We start from the raw sequence: 20828 nt of genomic DNA on the forward strand, positions 1-20828 counted from the left end.
ATCATTTATATGACTAAAAGGATTTTATTAAAAATACACGGGAGTTAAATTGAATATCTCCCTCCAAATCATAAAGAGGTGAAGATGTTATAGATATTAACTCTCCATAGCTGACAAGGGATTTCAAAATAAATAAATTCCGAAATTAATGAGTTTTTTAGTATTTAATAATATTATGCCTTCCTCATTTGTATTTGTTGGATTTTATTTCCTTTTATTTTGAAATAGGGCGGGGGAAAAAAGAGATTTTTTTGGGGGGGGGGGAGACGAAAACAAAAGGGGGCCAAGAAAAAAGAAGGGGGAGTGATCTACGTGTAAGTTTGCATGAAAATGTCAATAGTAAAAGTCGAAGAAAGAGAAAGACTTTTCGGTTACTTGGTCCAATTGAAAAAAAGAGAAGGGTAGACAAGGAAGACATAGGTGGGCTTCATTGCGTTTCTGTGTAAAGTGGTTTTTTCTCTAAATGAACAAAGACAGTTTCTTTTACACTTCGCTGCGTTTTCTAGAGAGAGAGAAGGCTGAGAACCGCTTTATCTGAAGACTGTGTAGTGGGCAGAGATGAGAGAGAAGTAAGAGAGAGGGAGAGAGGAGAGGTACCCGTATGAAAGGAAAAAGCAGCTTTGTCTTTTGTACCCCTTAATTTGCATTTAATTCAATTCTATTCAAAGGATTCGTCCCTTCTCTCTCTTGGACTACAACCGACTCGCTGCTCCTGGCGGACAAAGGAGAAAAAGAAATGATTTTACGTGGAAGAAACAGAAGGCGGTTTCGCCATTAATGGGGTTTTGGAGAGCTAGTGGCGCAAAAGACAAAGCTTCTTCCAGGCACTTCCAAGTCTCGCCATGGCTTACACTAATAACAAGACCAACAACCAAGCCAGCACTCCTCACATGGATTCACTCCCACTTCATCAAATTCAAGACCACCGCATCTCTTTCGGAATGATGCAATCTTCTTCCTCCTCTTCCATCCCGGCCGCCAATTTTCTGTGAGCTTTTTCATCACCCTACTCCCCGTCTCTCCGCTCTTTTTTTCCTCTCTTCTTCTTTTTAATTGTCGTGTGTGTGTTGGATGAACAGAAGTAAGGATTCCGGAGCTTACGATTTAGGCGACTTGGATCAAGCACTTCTTTTGTATCTCGACGGACAGGCCGACCCTTCCTCCATTAATGTTCAGGACCAAAGACGTGAGCTTTTCTCTCTCTTCCTACTCGTACTAATTTCCTTCGGTTTTCAAAAAGGGGAATATGCTTTTTGGTTTCTGATCGGAGAGACTATGGGGAGAGGTGGGCCGTTCCGCTCACATGGAAAGCATGTTCGTCAAATTCATATCTGCAGCCGCAGTACCTGCTTTGACCCGATCTTTGCAGGGAGGGAGAAAAAGGCGGAAAGAGAAGAAATGGAGCGAGGTCATTCCCCAAAGACAAAAAGAAAAACAGAAAACCCCTCTCTCCCCACCTCTCTCTTTGTTACTGAATTTACTTGTTTCTATATTTTTGTTGCTTCGAGGTGGTAAGATCATGACATGTAACAAAGCGGGGTGTCATGATTATTTGCTTGCTAATTCCACATGTACTGTAAAGAGTACGATCGAATAGGGTATGCTTGCGCTCTGGCTTTTCTTCCCCTCCTTTCTTCTTTTTTCTGTTTGGGGATGGCAGAGCTCAGAGCTCCAATTGCATGACAATTCCCCAGATTTTGCTTTCTCCCGTTCACACCTCCCTTGTTGCCTTCCCTTTTCGCTTCTCACTCAACCGTCTCCTCCCATCATAAACACCTTTTTCCCATATAAGCTTGCTCCTTTCCTCGCTACTCATTAAGCTCCTTATTATTACATGTGTGTGTGTGTGTATTTGATAATTGATAATTGTTGTGTTTCTGAACATTTTCCTCGTCATCGGCAGAGAACTCATCATCGTCGGGAATGAGGCCTCCGACTCTCAACATTTTCCCGTCTCAGCCTATGCACGTAGACCCGCCTTCATCCAAGGTATACTAATTAATCCCACTAACAAATTCCCATATTAATCATTTTGGATTATTTGATTTCCGACTTGCTTCTTTAGTTTGTTACGGCCGGAAACATTTCATGGTGGGCTTGTTTGTATTCGGTGATTGGTACGTAGGCTAGCGTGGAGTTGGTTTCTCCCCAGAGCAGTGGTTCCAAGAGACCATCGGAGCCGCCCATGAAGTTGTCTAGCTCGCAAAACGAAGGCCCCGCCGCCGCGAATCAATCAGCCAAAGCTGTCAAGGTGACTTAGATATAGTATAATATAATTATCAAACATATGAATTAAAATGATCAAATCAATACAGAACAAGAATCAGAGTTCGGTAGCATCTTTGAAACCCGAGATTCTCAGCTTAATTATGGGATGTATATATTTATCATTTTCGCCACTATTCACCAACGCTATGCATGTGCTATGGGTGTATGTTGCAGCGGGACAGCACTCGCAAGGGCCCAACCTCAAGCTCTGAACAGGAAGGGCCTAGAACACCTGATCCTAAGGTTTCTCTTTTTCTTTTTTCCTTCTCCTAGCAAGCTAATTCTTTCTTTACATATATATATATTTAAAAGAAAAAAGTTCCGAGATGATAAATTGACGTTGTTGAATGTTTGCTTTTGAAAATTGTTTTGCACAGACACTTAGGAGACTAGCTCAGAATAGAGAGGCAGCTAGGAAAAGCAGGCTTAGAAAGAAGGTGAGACCCCCACAATATTATAATTTCATGTCAGTAGTGTTTCGCTCATTTTAGGCAAGAACTTTTAAAAGTTATCTAGGGTATACCCCTTTATTTACATCGTTTGTGTTATAGTCATCATCATAATGATTTTTTTTCCGGGGGATGATCAGGCATATGTGCAGCAGCTAGAGTCAAGCAGGATCAGACTGAATCAGCTGGAACAGGAGTTGCAGCGTGCTAGAGCTCAAGTAAGAAAACTTTTGATTGAGGGCAAACACTTAATGCTATAAATGGAAACCACACCGACTGATAAACAAAGCTGAAACACTGACAAGTAACGAGTGCTTTATTTTTAGGGCATATTCTTCGGAGGATCGGGTGCAATTTTTGGAGGAGAGCAAGGCCTTCCTGTGGCTATGAGTACCGTTAGCTCAGGTCTTCCCCGCGACGATATATTAATGAAAACTTTGTGTGTTAATTACGTTATGATAAAGAAAATAATAATAATAATGAAAATGAAAATGAAAATGGGACAGATGCTGCAATGTTCGACGTGGAATACGGGAGATGGGTAGAGGAGCACCAGCGGCTAGTGTGCGAGCTGAGAGCGGCGGTTCAAGAGCACCTGCCGGAGAACGAGCTGAGGCTGTTCGTGGACAACTGCCTTGCTCACTGTGACCAAGTTATGAACCTCAAGAGCATTGTGGCTAAAACCGACGTCTTCCACCTTGTTTCCGGCATGTGGAAGACTCCCGCCGAGCGTTGCTTCATGTGGATCGGTGGATCTAGGCCCTCCGAACTCATTAAGGTACGTGGTTGTTTATCACCTTACAAAACTAGTCATCAGGCTTACATTCCCCGTTTTTAAAGAATAAAATATTGGCGCGAGGAGTGAAACAGAGGGAAGTAATCAAGTTGAAATGTAAAAGAAGCGCAGAGGAGTACAAATTAATGAATTAATGACGAAAGGTATCACAATGATGGTGGTTTCCGTGAACGGTTGGAGTTAGGCTTCGTTCCCATAAAGCCATTGCTTTCACTCCAATTCCTCTTGTTGGAACCGGAAATTTAGGGGGCAGAGAGAGAGAGAGAGAGAGAGAGAGAGGCCCAGGTCTCTGTCCCTCTTTGTCTTCTTTCGTGGTCGTTGTCCATGGGAATAAAGTTGTCGTTCCCATACTTATTTCTCTTCCTTTGTGTTTTAGTTAATCAATCAAACAACTCCGTCTCAACCTGAAATTTTTGTTATACTACCTCTAGTCCTAATTATAAGACATCGTTTGTGGTATAAACAAAGTCTTAATTATAATTAGGACCGGAGGTAGCATATATGTTGAAACACGCATCAACAAATAGCTAGGAATCAATGTGTGTTACGTTGGTGTTACAGATAATCCTAAGTCAAATAGAGCCGCTGACGGAGCAACAAATACTTGGGATATGTGGACTGCAACAATCCACGCAGGAGGCAGAAGATGCACTCTCACAAGGGCTGGAAGCTCTGAATCAATCTCTCTCGGAAACCATAACGTCAGACTCCTTGAGCTGCACCCCTAATATGGCCAACTACATGGGACAAATGGCCCTGGCCATGAATAAGCTCTCCACCCTCGAAGGTTTCGTCCGACAGGTACGTACTACCTTATTGTTTGATTCACTCTCACGCACGTAAAAACTTCATATGTTAACCACGAATGCATGTTGAATCTCGTCCTGCATATATATATATATATATATATATCTGTGCCCATATATAATGTGCATGGTGTTATAAACTGAGTCAGCTGGTTATTGTGGACCACCATGAGGCATGAATATGATCAAACTTTTCCATAACTGATCTCGTGATGGGGTCGAGTAAGAACAATAACCTGTTTCTCTTTGGGTTAGGATACCTACCCACCCTCATCAACTACTCCTTCCATGCATGTCTCGCTCTTCAGTTAGTTACGCGGGACCTACATATAGCATATATATATTTATATACACACGCAAACCTAGATTAATTTTAATTTATACAAATTAAATGACTATTTGTTCACTATGTTATGTTAATGTTCCCCCATATAAACATACTCAAAACTGAAGGTCTTTTTTTTTTTTTGACAACATAATATATAATGTACACGTGACACGAAGGCATAGTAGTACCTGTGGTCCCTCAGTGAAACAATCCTCGTCCAGAGAGAGAGAGAGGGATACACACATTGAGGCCCATATCTAGATGATGTCATGGACGTAACCGTTTGACTCGAAGGCGTTTCATAAACCCTTCCCCATAACTCCCTTTGTTGAATATTTCCTCAAACTACAAACTCTCATATCCCAATGTTCACTGGTTCATAAGGATTCCTTCGAGGACCAGTGAGAATCCCCATGTTCCTGAATCAATGAGGATCTCCTGCTATATGTGAGAATTCCGATATTCCTGAGTTAATTAGAAGTCAAACACTACCTTATTACTATATTTATAAACTATGAAACCCACCTCTGGTTCTTTCCAATACAAAGGGAGGATCTTTATATTCATGGGTTGGTGAAAATGCTTTCCCACGTGCAAAGATAATTTCTTTCTTACTCTTTTTTTTTTTATCGACACACATGGAAGAGATTCTTCCCCTACACATGAGAGGATGCAAATTTCTATCTTTGTGTCTTGACTTAAATTTTTATTTTTTTAAAATAAAGGAAATACATTTTGGTATTGAGAGTGAGATGGATCGCGGATGGGTATAAATAAAAATTCAAACCAACCCAAGATTAAAATTCAAACAGCTGTGTAGAAGAAGAATTTGACTTTAGCATGCTGTCAATTCAATTAAATGCGTGAATGATCTTACTGGCTAATTAATTGGCTGCTCCAAATTAATTAGTTTACTTAATTGAATTTGTTCCGTCCAAATTTCATTCATACCATTTATGTCGTCTAGTGTTTACCAAACTCATGATAGGACATTTACGATTAGTCTATTTCAATTAATGTGAACACATGTACTCTAGTTTTAAATATAAAAACTAGCTGAGCAATTTGAGTGAAATAAGAAAATAAGTTAAGTTAGTTATTTATAATAAATAGATGTTATTTTTTAAAAATATTTTTAGTAACCAAGTATATTAGTTAGAATTATTATTATTAGAAAGACTATTTTAAAAATATATATATGAGAGATAAAATAGATCAGGATATTATATGTAGGATGAAAATAAAACCATATACAATTTTATATTAAGAAAAGATGTAGTATTTTAATTCTAAGATATCCCACAGAATTGTTGCCCCCCATGCATGCCAAGTACAAGCAAAAAGGAGAAAAATGGTCCAGAAAGCTGAACATGGATTATTGACAGCAGATATCAAAACCAGATGTCACAGTTTTCTATGTTCAACCTCTGGGTCATTACGTTTGGTTCACCAACTGCTTGTTTCAACGGGTGAATGAGAGTGAGCACTAAAAGTCACCGTAGAGCACAAACACTTCAACCAATCAATTTAGCATATATAGGCACGCAAACTAGCTAGCTAGAGGGATCCTCAATGGTAATGATTAAGAGCTTTATCACTATTAAGCTACCCTTCCTAATCGGTAGGACCATTTATATGTGTGCACGAGTCGTAATTTGACCAACCTGTAGAATTTCTATTAGAAGCCAAAAATTTGAATTGAACTGGTCCCTCTTTCGGTAGCTATAGGTTCACAAGGATCATGATTGCCGTTCTCATTCATCTAGATACAAAAACTCAAATGGTTGAAATAAAATGTCTTGATGTTGAAAAATGATCATCTGAGAAAAGGTCGCCAATTTTTTTGTTGACTAATTAAGGACGTGCCTCTCGTAATCAGGAGTTGTCAGACCTTTTTATTATTTGTTTCGGAAGCTTGAAAGAGAATACATCCACTGTACTTTGGCTCCTAACCTACTATAATTTACAAAATTCTATTGGTCGGTCGCTGACAATATGCCATGTATACTTCTTTTCAAAACCAACATGATGTTCTATTTTATATTATCATTTTCAGAGTGACAGATATTCAGGAAAAAAATTTAAATGAAAAACTTACAGGCGGATAGTCTTCGGCACCAAACGATCCACCGTCTGAATCAGATCCTAACGACGCGTCAGTCGGCGAGGTGTTTGCTGGCCATGGCGGAGTACTCTTATCGTCTGAGAGCCCTCAGCTCTCTGTGGGTCGCTCGCCCTCGTCAGGACTAAGCAGCCAGTGGCTTCTGGGATTAATCAAGCGGCACAGTATAATATCATCAGCCTTAATTATATTTAATATATATATACACACATAGCCATGACTAGTTTTGTTGTAGCTGCTTCTTCTTCATTTTTCCGAAGAATATTATCTAATCTCCGTGCTGCTAGCTACCTTTAATTTGTTTCTTACCAGAACTGTATAGATATAGCCAGCTAGTTAATATAGAATTCAAATGTTGACTCAGTTTGACCTACCTCTCTCTGTCTGTGATCTTGATGGCTCACCGCCGGAAGACGATTACGCGAATGCTTTGCGGCCATTTCTGACTGAGAAAAGGAGTGAGAAGAGGGAATGAATGTGGAAAAAAAAAGAAAAGGGGAGAGAGTGATCCATATGACTTTTGTTGGGTCACAGCGTGCCATTGATGAACATCGAGACTCTACATTAGGTCCCAATTCTAATTTATTTCTCGGATCTTTATCTTCCTCTGCTTTTCGTTTGTTTTAAATTATATGGTGGTCCGTTCTCTTGAGGGTGGCAGCAGACAGTCAATTTATCTTGTCACAAGCCAAATTAAAATTAATTTAGGCACAGTTTTAACTATGATATATATACCAAGTGTTAAGTGTTTTTCTCTTTTTCTAGTTATTACGGTGGTTCAATGGGATCGGATTTTTGTCTCTTCGGGGGACCCTAAGGCTAAGCGTGCGCTCCTTGCCTTAACTTCGTGCCTACGCAACAAAGTTCGATCTCCTCTCTTACCGGTTCGTAAATATTAATAGCTATTCTGACTAACTAAATTCATTATATTTCATGCATTTGGTGATCAAGTCCACTACAGTATTATAATTTATAAATAATACCATCTCTGATTACTAATATAAGAATTAGTTTGATTTTTAATTTGATTATAAATATAATATCCAAATCTAATTTATCCCTTATATTTATCCATTTGTGTAAAGTAATTTTTGTAGTAGTTTCACATGTTAAAAATTCAATTAAATAATAGTTTTGGCAAATACATGATTAGCAAGTACTACCTCTGGTCTTTAATATAAGATTTTGTTTATCTTTTATTTTGGTTCTAAATATAAGACTCCAATCCCCTTTGTGTCTCATATTTATGTATTTTTTTCAGGATAGTCCTTCTAACAATGATAGTTATAGCCAATACACTTAATTAGTAAAGATATTTTAGGAAAGACAATATACATTTATTATAAATAACTAACTTAATTTCTTTTCTTAATCTTTTCAAATTAGTCAACTAACTCTTATAATTAGAACCGGAGGTAGTATATTTTAAGAAAGATAATACTTAATTATTACAAATAACTAACTTAATAATTTTTTTAATCTATTCAAATTAGTCAACTAACTCTTACATTAAGGACCGGAGGTGATATTAGTTATTACAAATTTTATACTACCTCTGGTCTTAATTATAAGAGCTAGTTGACTAATTTGAAAAGATTAAGAAAGTAAATTGAGTTAGTTATTTGTCTTAAATAGGTGTTGTCTTTTCTAAAATATCCTTGCTAATCTAGTGTATTGACTAGAACTACCATTGTTAGAAGGACTACTTCAGAAAAAAAATGTATAAATATGAGAGATAAAATAGATTAGAGTATTGTATTTAGGATCAAAATAAAAGTCAAATGAGGTCTTATATTAAGGATTGGAGGTAGTATTATGGATTGAATATATTGCTTGTGTTGAAGGTCAATTGTTATGTAGTGTCTTCCGTCACCAATACAAATTTAAGATTTTTTATTGGAAAATTTGAGGATAAATTTCTCATTACAAATTTAATCAGTAAATGGTCTCTAGCATGATTGATTGTATAAGGAAAGATTAGTTGCACACAAAGGAAGGTAAATTGCACAAAAAGAAGATGGTTTGCACAAAGGAAAGATGACTTGCACAAAAGAAAATTAAGTTACACATCACAGAAAGGAAGATTATTGCACACAAGGAAAGATGAACTGTACAAAAATGAAATTAAGTTACATATAATAAAAGTTAAGTTACACAAAATATTTAGGTCCTATTTGCGAATTAAATTTTCAATGAGGAATTTGTCCCTTTTTATTTACCTCTTGTATATCTTATAGTGGATATCTCATAAGCTGCGAAAGTGTTGTTATCTTCATCTCTCCCTCTCTCTATGCATACACATATATACTTGTCGAATAATTTTTAAGAAAAATTTATAAATACGTCCTCAGATAAGAAAATTAATTATTTATGATGTCGCATTTGCATATCAACTTCTAGCATGTATATTATCCTCAAATCATTTGCACATAATAAAAATAGTTATTTTATTTATTCAGGATCTGTTTATAATTACGCTTGAGTGACGCTGTGTTCAAGGAAGTTTGAACTTATAACAAAATTTTATAGTCTTAATTTGCATATAATTGCAAATTTCGGTCATGGGAGTTTAAATATGTATTCATTTCTCGTTCAAACGTATATTTATATTCAATTCCTGTTTTATTTATCTTTATCTAATCATTATTGTTTGTTGCTGTTGTTGTTATGTGAAAAAACAAAAGTATAAAAATATCTTAAGAAGTTCAATTCACATTCTTTGAAAAAATATAACCGAATAAGATTGTAAGCGAGATTGACACAATTTACTGAGCACTGTTGAGGTATACAGCGAGTAGCCTCTAGGTTGATGATTTTGCACTGTGTTATTTGACCTGTAATTTTATTAAGGGACAGGTAAATACTCTTCCAATCCTTAATATAAGACCCAATTGTTGAGTTGATTTTGGTTCTAAATATAAGACCTATTTCTCATATATATCAGTTTTCTCTAAATTACCCTTATAGATATTCTCTCAAACATAATCGAGTAGAAGAATGAGATGGGGTATTAAGAAAGATGATTATGGTGTTCTAAGAAAAATGTGCCACATTTCTTATAATCAACTAACTTACCTAACTTCCTTAATCTAATTAAATTAGTTAAATGGATCTTATATTAAGGATCAGAGGAGTATGATATTTGAAGGGAAGGTACTGGTACTGTACTAAAACCACCCATAATCTCGGAGATTAGTTTTTAACTGATCAATTAATAATTGGAATATCAAATTTTCATTTTAATGAAACATTTAATTATATTGAAATTCCACTCAGATCAACTAGAGCCTGAATTGTGTGTGTGTGTGTGTCTACATTTTCTCTGGTTACACACACACATATATGTACACATGTATGCACATTTGATTGGTTGAAAATTGTTGAAATTGAATTTTTGCATAAGCATTGGCAAAATTGACTATTTATCAACAAGTGTTGGTTCAAATAGAAGGGACTTGGACACCTTAAACATCATATCCTGGGTTTGATTTTTAGGGCGGTGTGCATGGAAAAAATATTATTGGGAGGGGTCTCCGCTACGGCTCATCACATCTCAAGAGATTAGTCTCTTACTGTTCGGGTGGGAGGATATTCTGGGCAACTAAAGAAAAAAAAAGATTGACCATTTCTTTATGGGCCGCACAATGTTGAACTATGGCCCAGTTATTGAGAACATGTGAAGGCCAGAGGAATACGAAGCCCATTGGCTAGAGTCCAGCCCACGGGTTCCTGAATAAGACGGTTTGTGCGGTAACTCGTGCGATACGCAAGGGTCAGTGACTTCCGAGTTCCACCCAAGTGCAGGCATCCTCCTTTGTTTTAGGATTTCGGTGATTGTGTCATCTATAAATGTTAGGGAAGTAATCACGACCATGAATCTATATTTTGAAGCCAAGACAATTCTTTTTAAAAAAAAAAAAAATTCTGACAAACTAAACTTGCAGCAGGAGGAGACAGAGGAAGAGGCAAGAACAGGGGAATCAATATTTCAGGGTTTCTCACGGGTAGAATAAGAAAATTATCCTTGAGCGAAGTTATGAATTTAATTAATGAAATATTAAAAAAAAAAGTCCATGTCATTTGGCAAGTAAAACCTGATCAATCTGAGATGAAATATTTAACGGCCATATTTTAACAGGGTTAAGAGTCAAAATTTGCAAGATAAAGAGGTTATTTTTAAATTTTCAAAGACGAGGGAGTTAAGGAGTCAATGTACTTTGGCCCACCCGGGGGGGAGGGGGGGGGGGGACACAATTTAGCCTTGCAGAGTCATTCTCAGCCATTACGTTCAAAATGCCTCAGCGTCAAATAACACGAAGAATAACAAATCCAATGACTAGAAAATTCATCGCCCAAACTGAAAAAATAGGAAAAAAATTAAGGGTTGCCGTAGAAAAAGAAAAACGACAAATGCTGATGCTTAAAGCATAGTATCAGCACGAGAAGGCAATCTCCTGAAGAAATTGCTTGGAGCAGTGGGTTGTTTGCTTCGGAACCTGGGGTGACGAAGCCAGTAAACTCCGAGAAGTGCAGCGATCACCTTGAAAGGTGTTATGTATAGGGCCACAGCCGCAACCAAACAGAACATTACAAACAAACAAGTCGCTCTTGGGTCTCTCCAATTCAGGAGTGCATGAAATCTCTCACCTTGTGTTGCAATATCTCCCACCACTGTTTGTATTCTTCCCGCCACACTCCTCAGCCTATCATACCTCATTTTCACCACGTCCTGTGCCTTAGAAGTTGGAAAAGTATCAAACTCTTCATCCAGTTCATCAGGTTGTGCTGCTTCTGCCCATGAAAGTTTTGTGTCCATGTGAGGCGGGTGTCTTGGCCTGAACCGGAAGTTCCATATGCCGATCACAAACATGTACAGGAAGATGGTGGGGAGGATCAGTTCAGGGTAGCTGATTAATATGAAGAACAGGATGTGTACTAGAATTGAGGTCACTGGGTTCTTCCATTTTTTAACTTCTTCCAGCCACTTGCTCATAGCTATTGCACCAGAAAATACTGATACTACTCTGAAGAAATTAGCTTTGCTTCTTCTTAAGCTCCACATGTGAGAGTCCACGTCTAGCATGTACTCTACAACCTCTTTCCTCAGGGGTGGCTCTGCTCTCCCAAGCCTTACTGCCACAATGTTCATGGCCTGGAATCTCAAACTGTCTAATTGATTCACAGTGAATGGATGCTGATAATGCATTTTGGGGAGTAAGGGTTGCCCATAGAGGTAAAGTATGTGCGCTAAGGAAAGACAAGTAAATCTAACAGCTAACTGAAGTTCACCCGTCTTCTTCAATCCAGAAGGACGTAGAACAAGCAAGGGGTAAGAGTTAGTGTATATCCTATCCATTACGAGAGTTGATAAGCGAATTCTTACCTTTCCTATTTTGGAATCAACTTTGGCTCCACTTCCTGATAATGGCTTCTCATTCCCTCCCAAATGGCAGTTGTCGAAAACTCCCAAGGTTACCACAGTGCAAGGGTCGTATACTTCCCACATGTATTGCTCATTCCATTTGGGGTTTGAGCTATCGGTGATGGTTCTTGTTCTGACCCATTTTTGTCCGTACTTGGCAACACAATAAGCATCGGTGGTTGATTTTCCGTCCTTGGTCTTCATAGGTTGGAGCCCTTGAGCGCTCAATATTCCTACTTCCAGAATTCCAACTGGCTGCTTCCATAGCTGTCTCGCGGTTGGTTTTGTATCGCTTATATATAACGTAGATTCATCCAAAACATGGTAGCCACCCTCGAGAGACACTCTGAGATGAATCCGAGTAGAGAATTTGAGTTCATGCCTTTTGTCTCCCTCCAAAGCACCAAAACCAAAACTTTCTAGATTGAACCAGCGAGAATGAACTGGACGATGATCCAAACGCTTCTCGAATTTATTAAGTGGGATGCTTATCCTACCAGCAATTTCATCTTTTGATCCTATCTTGTTTTCCACAGTCAGCACCAGTTGTTCTTCAAACGGCTCTGCTGCCACAAACAAGAGATCCTCGTTCCAGAACGGATTTGTTGTTTTTGTCGGACATACCTTAGTTTTGAGTACTTGATTTCCTACTTGAGCCTTCACAAACACTTGGGGTGGTTGGCTTTTATCGCTTGGCTCTACATCTTGAGCTTCGATCACATTTACTCTGAGATACCACAGTTTTGGTGAAACATAAACCTTGGACCGAATTGTATAAACTCCCTCTCCTTGTACTGAAGCAGCATCCGAATGCCATGCATCAGGAAATGCTTCATCAGCTTGTGTTCCCATCCAAACTGCCAGCATCACTTCTCCTTTCACCTTTTTCTCTCCTCTTCTGTCCTCTAATCTATACCACTGAGGAGCCAGAGGGCTATCTGGGGGCACTCTGGTTGGAACTTCATGCATGTCAAATTCCACTTTTCCGATGTACTCATCTCGGGACACCATCTCTTTGTCTCTGACAAACACCTCAACGACTGAAGATTGTATCTTTTCCTTGGAGAATGCAAAAACCTGTTTCCACTCGGGATTGCTCTTCTTCTCGAAGTGTCTTGTTTTGCCCTTGTAGTTGCCGACCTTGACTTCCACGTAAGGGTCACAATTTCCTGTCACAGGATTTGGAGGTAGGTCTTTGGCTTTCGCAACTCGGACATAGAGATAGAACATCTGTTCCACCAGGTCGTAAGTGCTGGTGGCCCTGTCGCTTGCAATCCACCCACTCCCTCCACGTTGTCCCCCATGGGGCCATTTTTCTCCCAGCTCAGGTTTTGTGTCCTTCAGCTTGTAATCGTCTTGTTCTTTTGGCTTTGAACCAGCTTGGGAACCCATTGCGTTTGTGTCCTTCCTTTGGAAACGTCGACTTTCAAAATTTCTGGTTGCTGCAAAAACTCTGGTCCCTAGTGTCCTGCGCTAAAATCAACTTTCATTCTCCGATGTTTGCTGCCTAGGCAACAGAGGAAGGAACTCAAAGCAAAACTCCAGAGGACAACAGTAAATTTGGACTCTGGAAAACGGAGATATCAAGTTTGAACTCTGTCTCCTGTTTGAGACCATGAAATGAAGCTGTGAAAGGAAGTATTATGCACAGGTCGAAATATGCAAAGGTTCTTTCCCTTTATTCCTTACTTATCTGTATTTGTGTTTTAAACTGCTACTTTTTTTCCCTCTCCTACTGCGGCTGCCGTGTTTCTCATCTTTCTTTGTCATGATCTTGGTGTTTTCAAGACAGTCATTAGTGACATTTTTTGGGCAAAGCATTAGGTCTCTTTTGTGGCCTACTTTTTATATACAAGGCATCTTCTACACACGCACACGCCTCATCAGAGGTTGTACCGATTTGCGTTCATATAAAACACAAATTATATTGATATACAGATCCTAGACAAACTAAAGAGGGACTAACAAAGATGTTGAGGAAATATTGCGCTAGAGAAACAATGTTCTCGAACCTTTCTGCTTTATCTAAACGCCGAGTGATTCAAGAATGGGCCGTATAGTCACTTGGTAAGGAAATAGAGATAATAAAACCTACTGATTGAAATTCCAAAGTGGCAAAAGACATAACAGATACCCACTCGAGAGAACAAAAATTTGGGTGTATGAGAGAATAAAATACAGATAGACTAACACAAGCTCTGCCCTCTTTCCTAGATTCTCTGGGCAAAATTGAAACGACCACTTTTGCCCTCGTTTTTGTTCTTGTTTGTAGGATAGGATACAAGGGGTATTCTGGCAGTTAGGTTAAAACAGAATGGACAATTTCATTGTATGCCACAGCAGAACTAATTAATGTGGAAGGGATAGGCGGTCGCTTAAGTGATAAGGTTGAGAGGTGAAGCTGGTATGAGGAGTATAAAAAAGTGGGGAAGCATCGTAGAAAGCCTATGTTCAAAAAAGATGCTTTATACCATTATTCTGCCGTCTTTATTCAAAGTTTTCTTCTGTTTACATATTCGTTTGTTCTCTTCCATAAAAGCATGCACATAGAAAAGGACGGCGACCAGAAGAGATGGCCCATGTTTGATTCACAGTAGGCGGGGAAGGGCCGTGAGGGTTTTGGTTGGGTTTTTATTTGCAGCGGCTAGTGCCCAAGGGTGAGAATGAGTCCAAAAGTTTGATCTTTGACCCACACTTGGTTTAGGCCATATCGTAGTTGCCGTTACGGGATTTGACTTTTGAATATTCTCGTTCCTCGATAAAGTTTTGGCTTCCCCCTTATGTTACATTATCAACAAAAACTCAAAAGTAAATAAATCTAATACAATTAAATGTTTTTAATAATTAATTTTGTTTAATGAGTTCATTACAAAGTTCAAACCATTCAATTTAAGTCAAAATTTATAATTAAATCGCTTAAAGATATATTTGCATCTGATCCCGTCGGTCTATTATCAGTAACAAGTCACGTCACGCTTCAAGGAGTCCTCCCTTATGAGGAATGGACCTCCGGGAATTCAACCTGTAGTCATGAATAGGTTTGGTCAAATTCTGCCAAACGGTCATATTGTTCCTATTCCCAATTGAGTGTATTCCCCCAACAAACTGATGATCATATACATAAAAGTCTCTTAAACGCGAATCTACCTTTCAACTTCAGATGCAAGTAGAAACAAAATCACGCTGCAGCTCAAATGAATGACTTCAACTTACCTCCATCCCTTTTATCCTTCCTTTGGATGGGCAGAAAAATCACGGAAGATAGAATACTATCATAGAAAACTTCTAAAAACAGCAATTTTTTTAAAATTTTTTCTCCCCCTAGTTCCCTCTCCACATAGCCTAAACGTTATTCCATAGAGGTTGCTAATGGGGGTTGAGTTATTTCAATTTTCCTGTACAAATTTCCAATTAAAATGGGCAAATTAATTTACAAGCCCTTTTCACAATCCATTTTCTTTCAAAGGAATGGGGACTCTAAAATCAGCCGCCCATTTGACAATTTCAATTGAAAACTACAAGGATAAAGTGATGAATCATGAGAGTCGGAGTAGTGAGCACTTCTTGTAAGCTGGCGGTCACAAAGGAGTGTCCTTGTTCCATGATAATCTATTAAGGCCGTCGACAATAGCCCTGCGGAATTTGCCATTGTGGAGAAGGAAGGATGAGACATGACCGCCAGTGACCCACCTCACCTCACAACCCGGCCAAGCTTTCTCAAGTTCCAGCACCGAGTGTTTTGGGATGTATCCGTCATCCTGCAAATGGTGTTTACCGTTATAAGTAGATATTCCACCTAAACTTTCACAGAAAGGACTCTTAAGAAAGACTCATATAGAATGATAACAAATAAGCGGAGAAATCTAGACAACTGCAAGCATCTTAATAAAAATGGGTGAAATTCAACCTTCTGAATTGCAACAGAAAAGATTACCCATAAAAAGTAACAACATAGAGAATACCAGGTAAACAAAGATAACAGCAGAATGATCTAAAAACTTTCTGCTAGACTCTCGACTGACACGGACAAAAATGTCCACTAGATAAGAAAATCAAAGATAGAGGGAAAAACAATCAAAAGAGAATACTGTATGATCAGAATAAAAGTGATCCACAGCCCAATTTTGAATCAGAAACAAAGTAAGGCTAACCAACAAAGATAGTATGGACTGCCATTTTTCAGAACGCTTCGTTTCAATACAAATGATTCTCATTTTGTTAACTGTCTTAGAATTGGTCCACGGAAATGGAAGGGCAGCTAGAAAAATTAGATGTCAGTTACTTCCAATTTTCACTGAATATATATTTAAAAGGTATTAAGCAATAAGAGGTTCTGGGACTCACTGTAGCAGCAACGAAGATCACAGCATTTGGATTTTTGGGAATTGGAAAGCGTGTGACATCTGTGAGAGATAGGACATTTCGCATCCTCTCTCTTACCTCCTCAAGAGTCATTGCAGCCTTCTGCGCTGCAAGATCCTCTCTCAGTGCTTCCCAGGCGGTGCCATGCTTTAAAATTCCCTCACAGAATGCCACAACAGCAGAATGTGGTGATAGAAAAGGGAAAGTTGCAATAGGCGTCGGGTGAAGTGATCCCACCATTGCTGCATGTACTCCTCCTAAAGTTCATAAAAATACCCAAATATATATGATATTGGACACTGCAAGGTTCCAAAAGTTAAGAATTCAAATATCCAATCACTTCCCTAGGCAGATGTCAACGTTTTTTGACAACTGAACTGAGACTCAGCAGTTCAACCAATTCTGCTAATTTATTTCCCATGTGTTATGTATAAGTCGAAAATATTTGAAACCATTAGCAATGGTCAAAAAACAAAACAATGAAGATGTAGCAGCTTGAGCATTAGCATGGGCTTCAGTCCAGATGAATCTTACCCATACTAAGTCCACAAACACCCATCTTGCCGAAACCTGCCTCAGCATCCAGCCAGTGTAAAAGGCTTCGGGTCTCTTCAATGGTTGCTCTTCCTAATAATAAAAGGTCACTAACACACAAAAGTTTGGCGCCACACTGGAGCATAGGGCGTCTTCGTCCATAGAATGGACTGCATTTGCGTACATAGATACACAGAGACAGACACACATATATATGATGACAAATGTAAGTTTATATTAGAAAATGGTTGAAAAGATGATAACTTTGGTTTCAAAAAGAATTTTAGCCTGACCTTTCAAGTACCATGGTTGCAATATTTTCCTTTACCAGAGGTCCACCAAGACGCAATCTCCGTTCAAAGGTATGGTCCCCAGTTCCTGCAATTATCTTTTAAAGATAAAGATGCAGCTATTAAACAAAATGGCAAGGTGACAAAAGACAGATTCATGGTCACGGGTAAAGAGAGGTCTTATCATCCGGATTTTCTGACCTGGCGGTTCTCCCAGCTAAATAATGACCTTATCCTAATTATAATAGTAAGTGTCTTGTGTCAATCTTTGATGCCTAACTACGAAGCAGAGGACCAGAAGATATTACAACTTACACAAACAAGGGAATTATTCATTCTTGGTTTTCCTACGTGTGTTCATTACAATCCTCTCTGCAGCTTGCTTGATTACCAAACTCAGGAAAGGAGAAAATTCTGAACGTGCCAATGAATGGCCAGGCTCAGTAAGTCAGGATTGCTGACCAAATCAATGACATTCTGATTGCACTGGATAAGAGCCAAGAGATCAAGCTAGCTACCTAATTTAGACTAAGCAATTGCAAAATAAACGAATAGTTAAGGTCCAGAAACAAATTCTTCCCAGTCCCTGCGCAAAACAATTTAGTAATTTAGGGATGATTCATCCAGAATAAATTTACGATTGATAGCAACCCAACTTGGCTCAACAGTTCAGTCCTATTTATCAACAAAATAACTAACATGGATTAAAGTGAGAGAGATCACTTTGTCCTTCACTGCTACCATCCTTTACAGTTCATCCATGAAAAAGATCAGAATGAAACGATACTATACTACACAGATTAAACTATTGAGGCAGCAACCGTAACCCTATATGCTATTAAAAGTATACAATACTTGTATGGTAGCATGCATCCTAAACAGGGCAGCATAGAGAAAACATTTCTTTCTATCCATTGTCCATAAAACAAAATGCACGAAGAGATATCACTAACTTCACAAGTTTTGAAAACTTTTGTTCCTTTCTGTCCCCCCCACCCCCCACAAAAACAAAAAAAAAAAAAAAAAAAAAAACAAAGAAAAACTTTTCTTGGCGATAGATGTTACCATCACATCCAACCATAATCCAGGAAGTGACCATCCAGCCCATAAGAAGCCCAAGTTCCCCGTCCAGGACCACGTAATTCTATTTGTCAATATATTGTCGTTTCAAAATTCATAAACCATTATGTCAACCTCGATAGTCTCCTGATGGAAGTTATAGACAGATCTCAAGCCTTTAGCAAAACTTCAACTTCAAACTTAGCCTAGTAGTTTATTGACGACGACCAAATCATATGCCACAGAGGCAAAAATTCTAGCGTGTTACCTGCAAGATGAACCACGCAAGCCATCTTCCCCGGGGGAACATTCTTGGGCACCAGAAACGCAACCCTTGCATTGTGGCTCTCAGGAGGCAAGGCATTCAGCAGCTGATCATCACAAGGGTTCTAAATACCCCTTCTCTCAAACAAGCAGTCCTCGTCTCCCAAATCGTCCTCCAGATGGGTTGAATCAAAACGGGAGGCCAATTTTGTCCTGCAATTTCTGGGAACAACTGCTTAATCATTTTCTCGAGCATGTCAAGTTTGGTGCCACCCCATCCTTTCGAGAAAAAGGGGGTGCTAATCCTCGATCGATGCATGAATGCACCATAAACGTGGTCCAACACATAATGAAGAATTCCCAGATTAACTGTGACCATTATCCAGAATCTCAAATCGTCAAGTATCGAGCTTGGTCAAATTCAGATTGGATGATGTACGACGATGAATAAAAACAGAACAGCGTTGAGTTATGACTGTAAGCTGATTGATAAACAACAACTCTGTTTCGTAAACGTAAAACAAGAGAAAATTTTCAAGAAAGATGGAGCGCACTAGTAGTGTACGCAAAACAGATCTGGAGAGCCGAAAATTCTGACAAAAATCTGAACGACCACCAAAAAAAAAAAACACAAGGAGAAAGAAGAAGGATTGGTGGAGGAATTAGAATGGATAAATGTACTGAAAGAAAGAAAGAAAAAATCAATGAAAAAAAGCGAGGAGAATGGTATTGAGGGAATCGAGGCAGATCCAAATGCGGAAACGGAAGCGCGATAAGAGAGAGAAAGAAAAGGAGGGAACCGCCATCTACCGGAAACACAAACTGTGGGAAGAGAACAAAACCACTAAATGACACGCTGGATAGGGCTCCCTTGTGTTGTGCCACCTATTATGTCTTTCTGTTTTAGTTGTTTCTCTGGCCATAAAACAGCCTTCTTTTTCTTTTATTTATTTTCCGAATTAAACACATATTTTTATTTGTATTTTTACAATTGACTTGATAAATATATAATTTTTTAAATAATATTTAGAGTATGATTTGCATTTTTTTACGTCTGACTGAAATGAATCGCATTGTCGTGTCTACACGAAATTTAAAATAAATATAGAAATATAGAGATTATGATATATTTTAGAAAAAAATCATTTCTTATATTTATAATTTTTCTAAATTATCTAACTACTCTTTAACTAATCAAATTTAGATGATGATGGTATTTAATCATATTTTTCATAATTAACTAACTTACCTAACTTGTTTAATATTAATCAGATAGTAAGGGTTTTATATAATGATCGGAAAGATTTATGATTTACAAATAGTGCATCTCATAAAATTTATATAAATCTATATGATATAAAGTATTGAATTATTGATACACTGATAGTATTGATTATACATAGGCGTACACAAAAAGAGGTATACCAAATTGCATAATTTTTAATAATTCAGATATCTTTATGAGAAGCAAGCTAAATCCTAAAATGGGAAAAAAAAAAAAGATATTACAGCTAAACCTCGATGGAGGAAAAGGATGGTCAGGGAGTTCCTTTTAGAGTAATGTTTGAAGTTGTTTCGATTTTCAAAAACAGGAATACCCTGTAACTGAAGTGTGGGCTGGCAAAATTAGTGTATGAGTTGATGATGCTGCAGCATAAAAAGGGATGGAGAGGGGGACAGAGATTGAAGGAACGCAATTTATTTATCAATCAATTTATAAGATTTGTAATGAGAAATCAGGAGTGTTTATAGAGTTCTAAAATTATAAATTAATAAAAAATATAAACACTTGATTGATTCCATCAATATCACTTTGTAAAATGTTTTAAATCTGTTCCTATTTTTTAAATTCTCTGCTTCCTATGTTATTATTGCCTTTGATTTTATTTGCATTGATTATAATTATTTAATCATCACGCTGCCATAGTTTCACTCCTGATCCTCTGGCGATCGTTGAGTACTGAATTAGCAAACCGAAGATGAAGGCAGGACGACGACAAATGTCTCTGGCAATGAATGAGGCATGAAACTATGAAACCTTTTTGTTAAAATGGATGCGCAACGCAAAGATAAAGATGTAGATTGGTAGGGTAAGACCAAAGCAAAGGGATTTTTAATACCCGCGTTG

The 20828-nt window shown here is 38.2% G+C and overlaps 3 protein-coding genes across 3 annotated transcripts; 1 reads left to right on the forward strand and 2 right to left on the reverse strand.

Moving 5' to 3' along the window:
• The first annotated feature begins 526 nt into the window (after nucleotides 1-526).
• On the forward strand, nucleotides 527-7467 carry LOC114745826 (bZIP transcription factor TGA10-like). Its single transcript, XM_028933987.1, has 11 exons — nucleotides 527-988; nucleotides 1080-1186; nucleotides 1904-1989; nucleotides 2126-2251; nucleotides 2443-2511; nucleotides 2646-2705; nucleotides 2858-2935; nucleotides 3044-3122; nucleotides 3224-3495; nucleotides 4075-4314; nucleotides 6748-7467. The coding sequence occupies exons 1-11, from the start codon at nucleotides 843-845 to the stop codon at nucleotides 6895-6897; spliced, it is 1413 nt and encodes a 470-aa protein (XP_028789820.1). The 5' UTR covers nucleotides 527-842; the 3' UTR covers nucleotides 6898-7467.
• A 3556-nt stretch (nucleotides 7468-11023) lies between these two features.
• Nucleotides 11024-14051, reverse strand: LOC114745820 (FT-interacting protein 1-like). Its single transcript, XM_028933985.1, has one exon. It carries the CDS (start codon nucleotides 13581-13583, stop codon nucleotides 11190-11192), a length of 2394 nt encoding a protein of 797 aa, XP_028789818.1. The 5' UTR covers nucleotides 13584-14051; the 3' UTR covers nucleotides 11024-11189.
• Nucleotides 14052-15458: 1407 nt separating this feature from the next.
• Nucleotides 15459-19401, reverse strand: LOC114745829 (protein ABHD18-like). The gene is given in 6 exon segments (XM_028933989.1): nucleotides 15459-15949; nucleotides 16536-16810; nucleotides 17088-17257; nucleotides 17381-17465; nucleotides 18705-18824; nucleotides 18827-19401. Coding segments are annotated over 6 exon segments (1083 nt in total). The 5' UTR covers nucleotides 19080-19401; the 3' UTR covers nucleotides 15459-15769.
• Nucleotides 19402-20828: the final 1427 nt, after the last annotated feature.

The sequence above is a fragment of the Neltuma alba genome, unplaced genomic scaffold (assembly GCF_004799145.2).
Source record: "Neltuma alba isolate B1F8T4 unplaced genomic scaffold, ASM479914v2 tig00004833_pilon, whole genome shotgun sequence".
Classification (NCBI taxonomy): Eukaryota; Viridiplantae; Streptophyta; class Magnoliopsida; order Fabales; family Fabaceae; genus Neltuma; species Neltuma alba.

Excerpts from the sequence above, each read along its gene's own strand:
- LOC114745826 (XM_028933987.1), top strand. The coding sequence starts at position 843 with ATGGCTTACACTAATAACAAGACCAACAACCAAGCCAGCACTCCTCAC. Across the intron at positions 2,512-2,645 it reads CTAGAACACCTGATCCTAAG|ACACTTAGGAGACTAGCTCA; the intron begins GTTTCTCTTTTT and ends TGTTTTGCACAG. Across the intron at positions 3,496-4,074 it reads GGCCCTCCGAACTCATTAAG|ATAATCCTAAGTCAAATAGA; the intron begins GTACGTGGTTGT and ends TTGGTGTTACAG.
- LOC114745820 (XM_028933985.1), bottom strand. The coding sequence starts at position 13,583 with ATGGGTTCCCAAGCTGGTTCAAAGCCAAAAGAACAAGACGATTACAAG.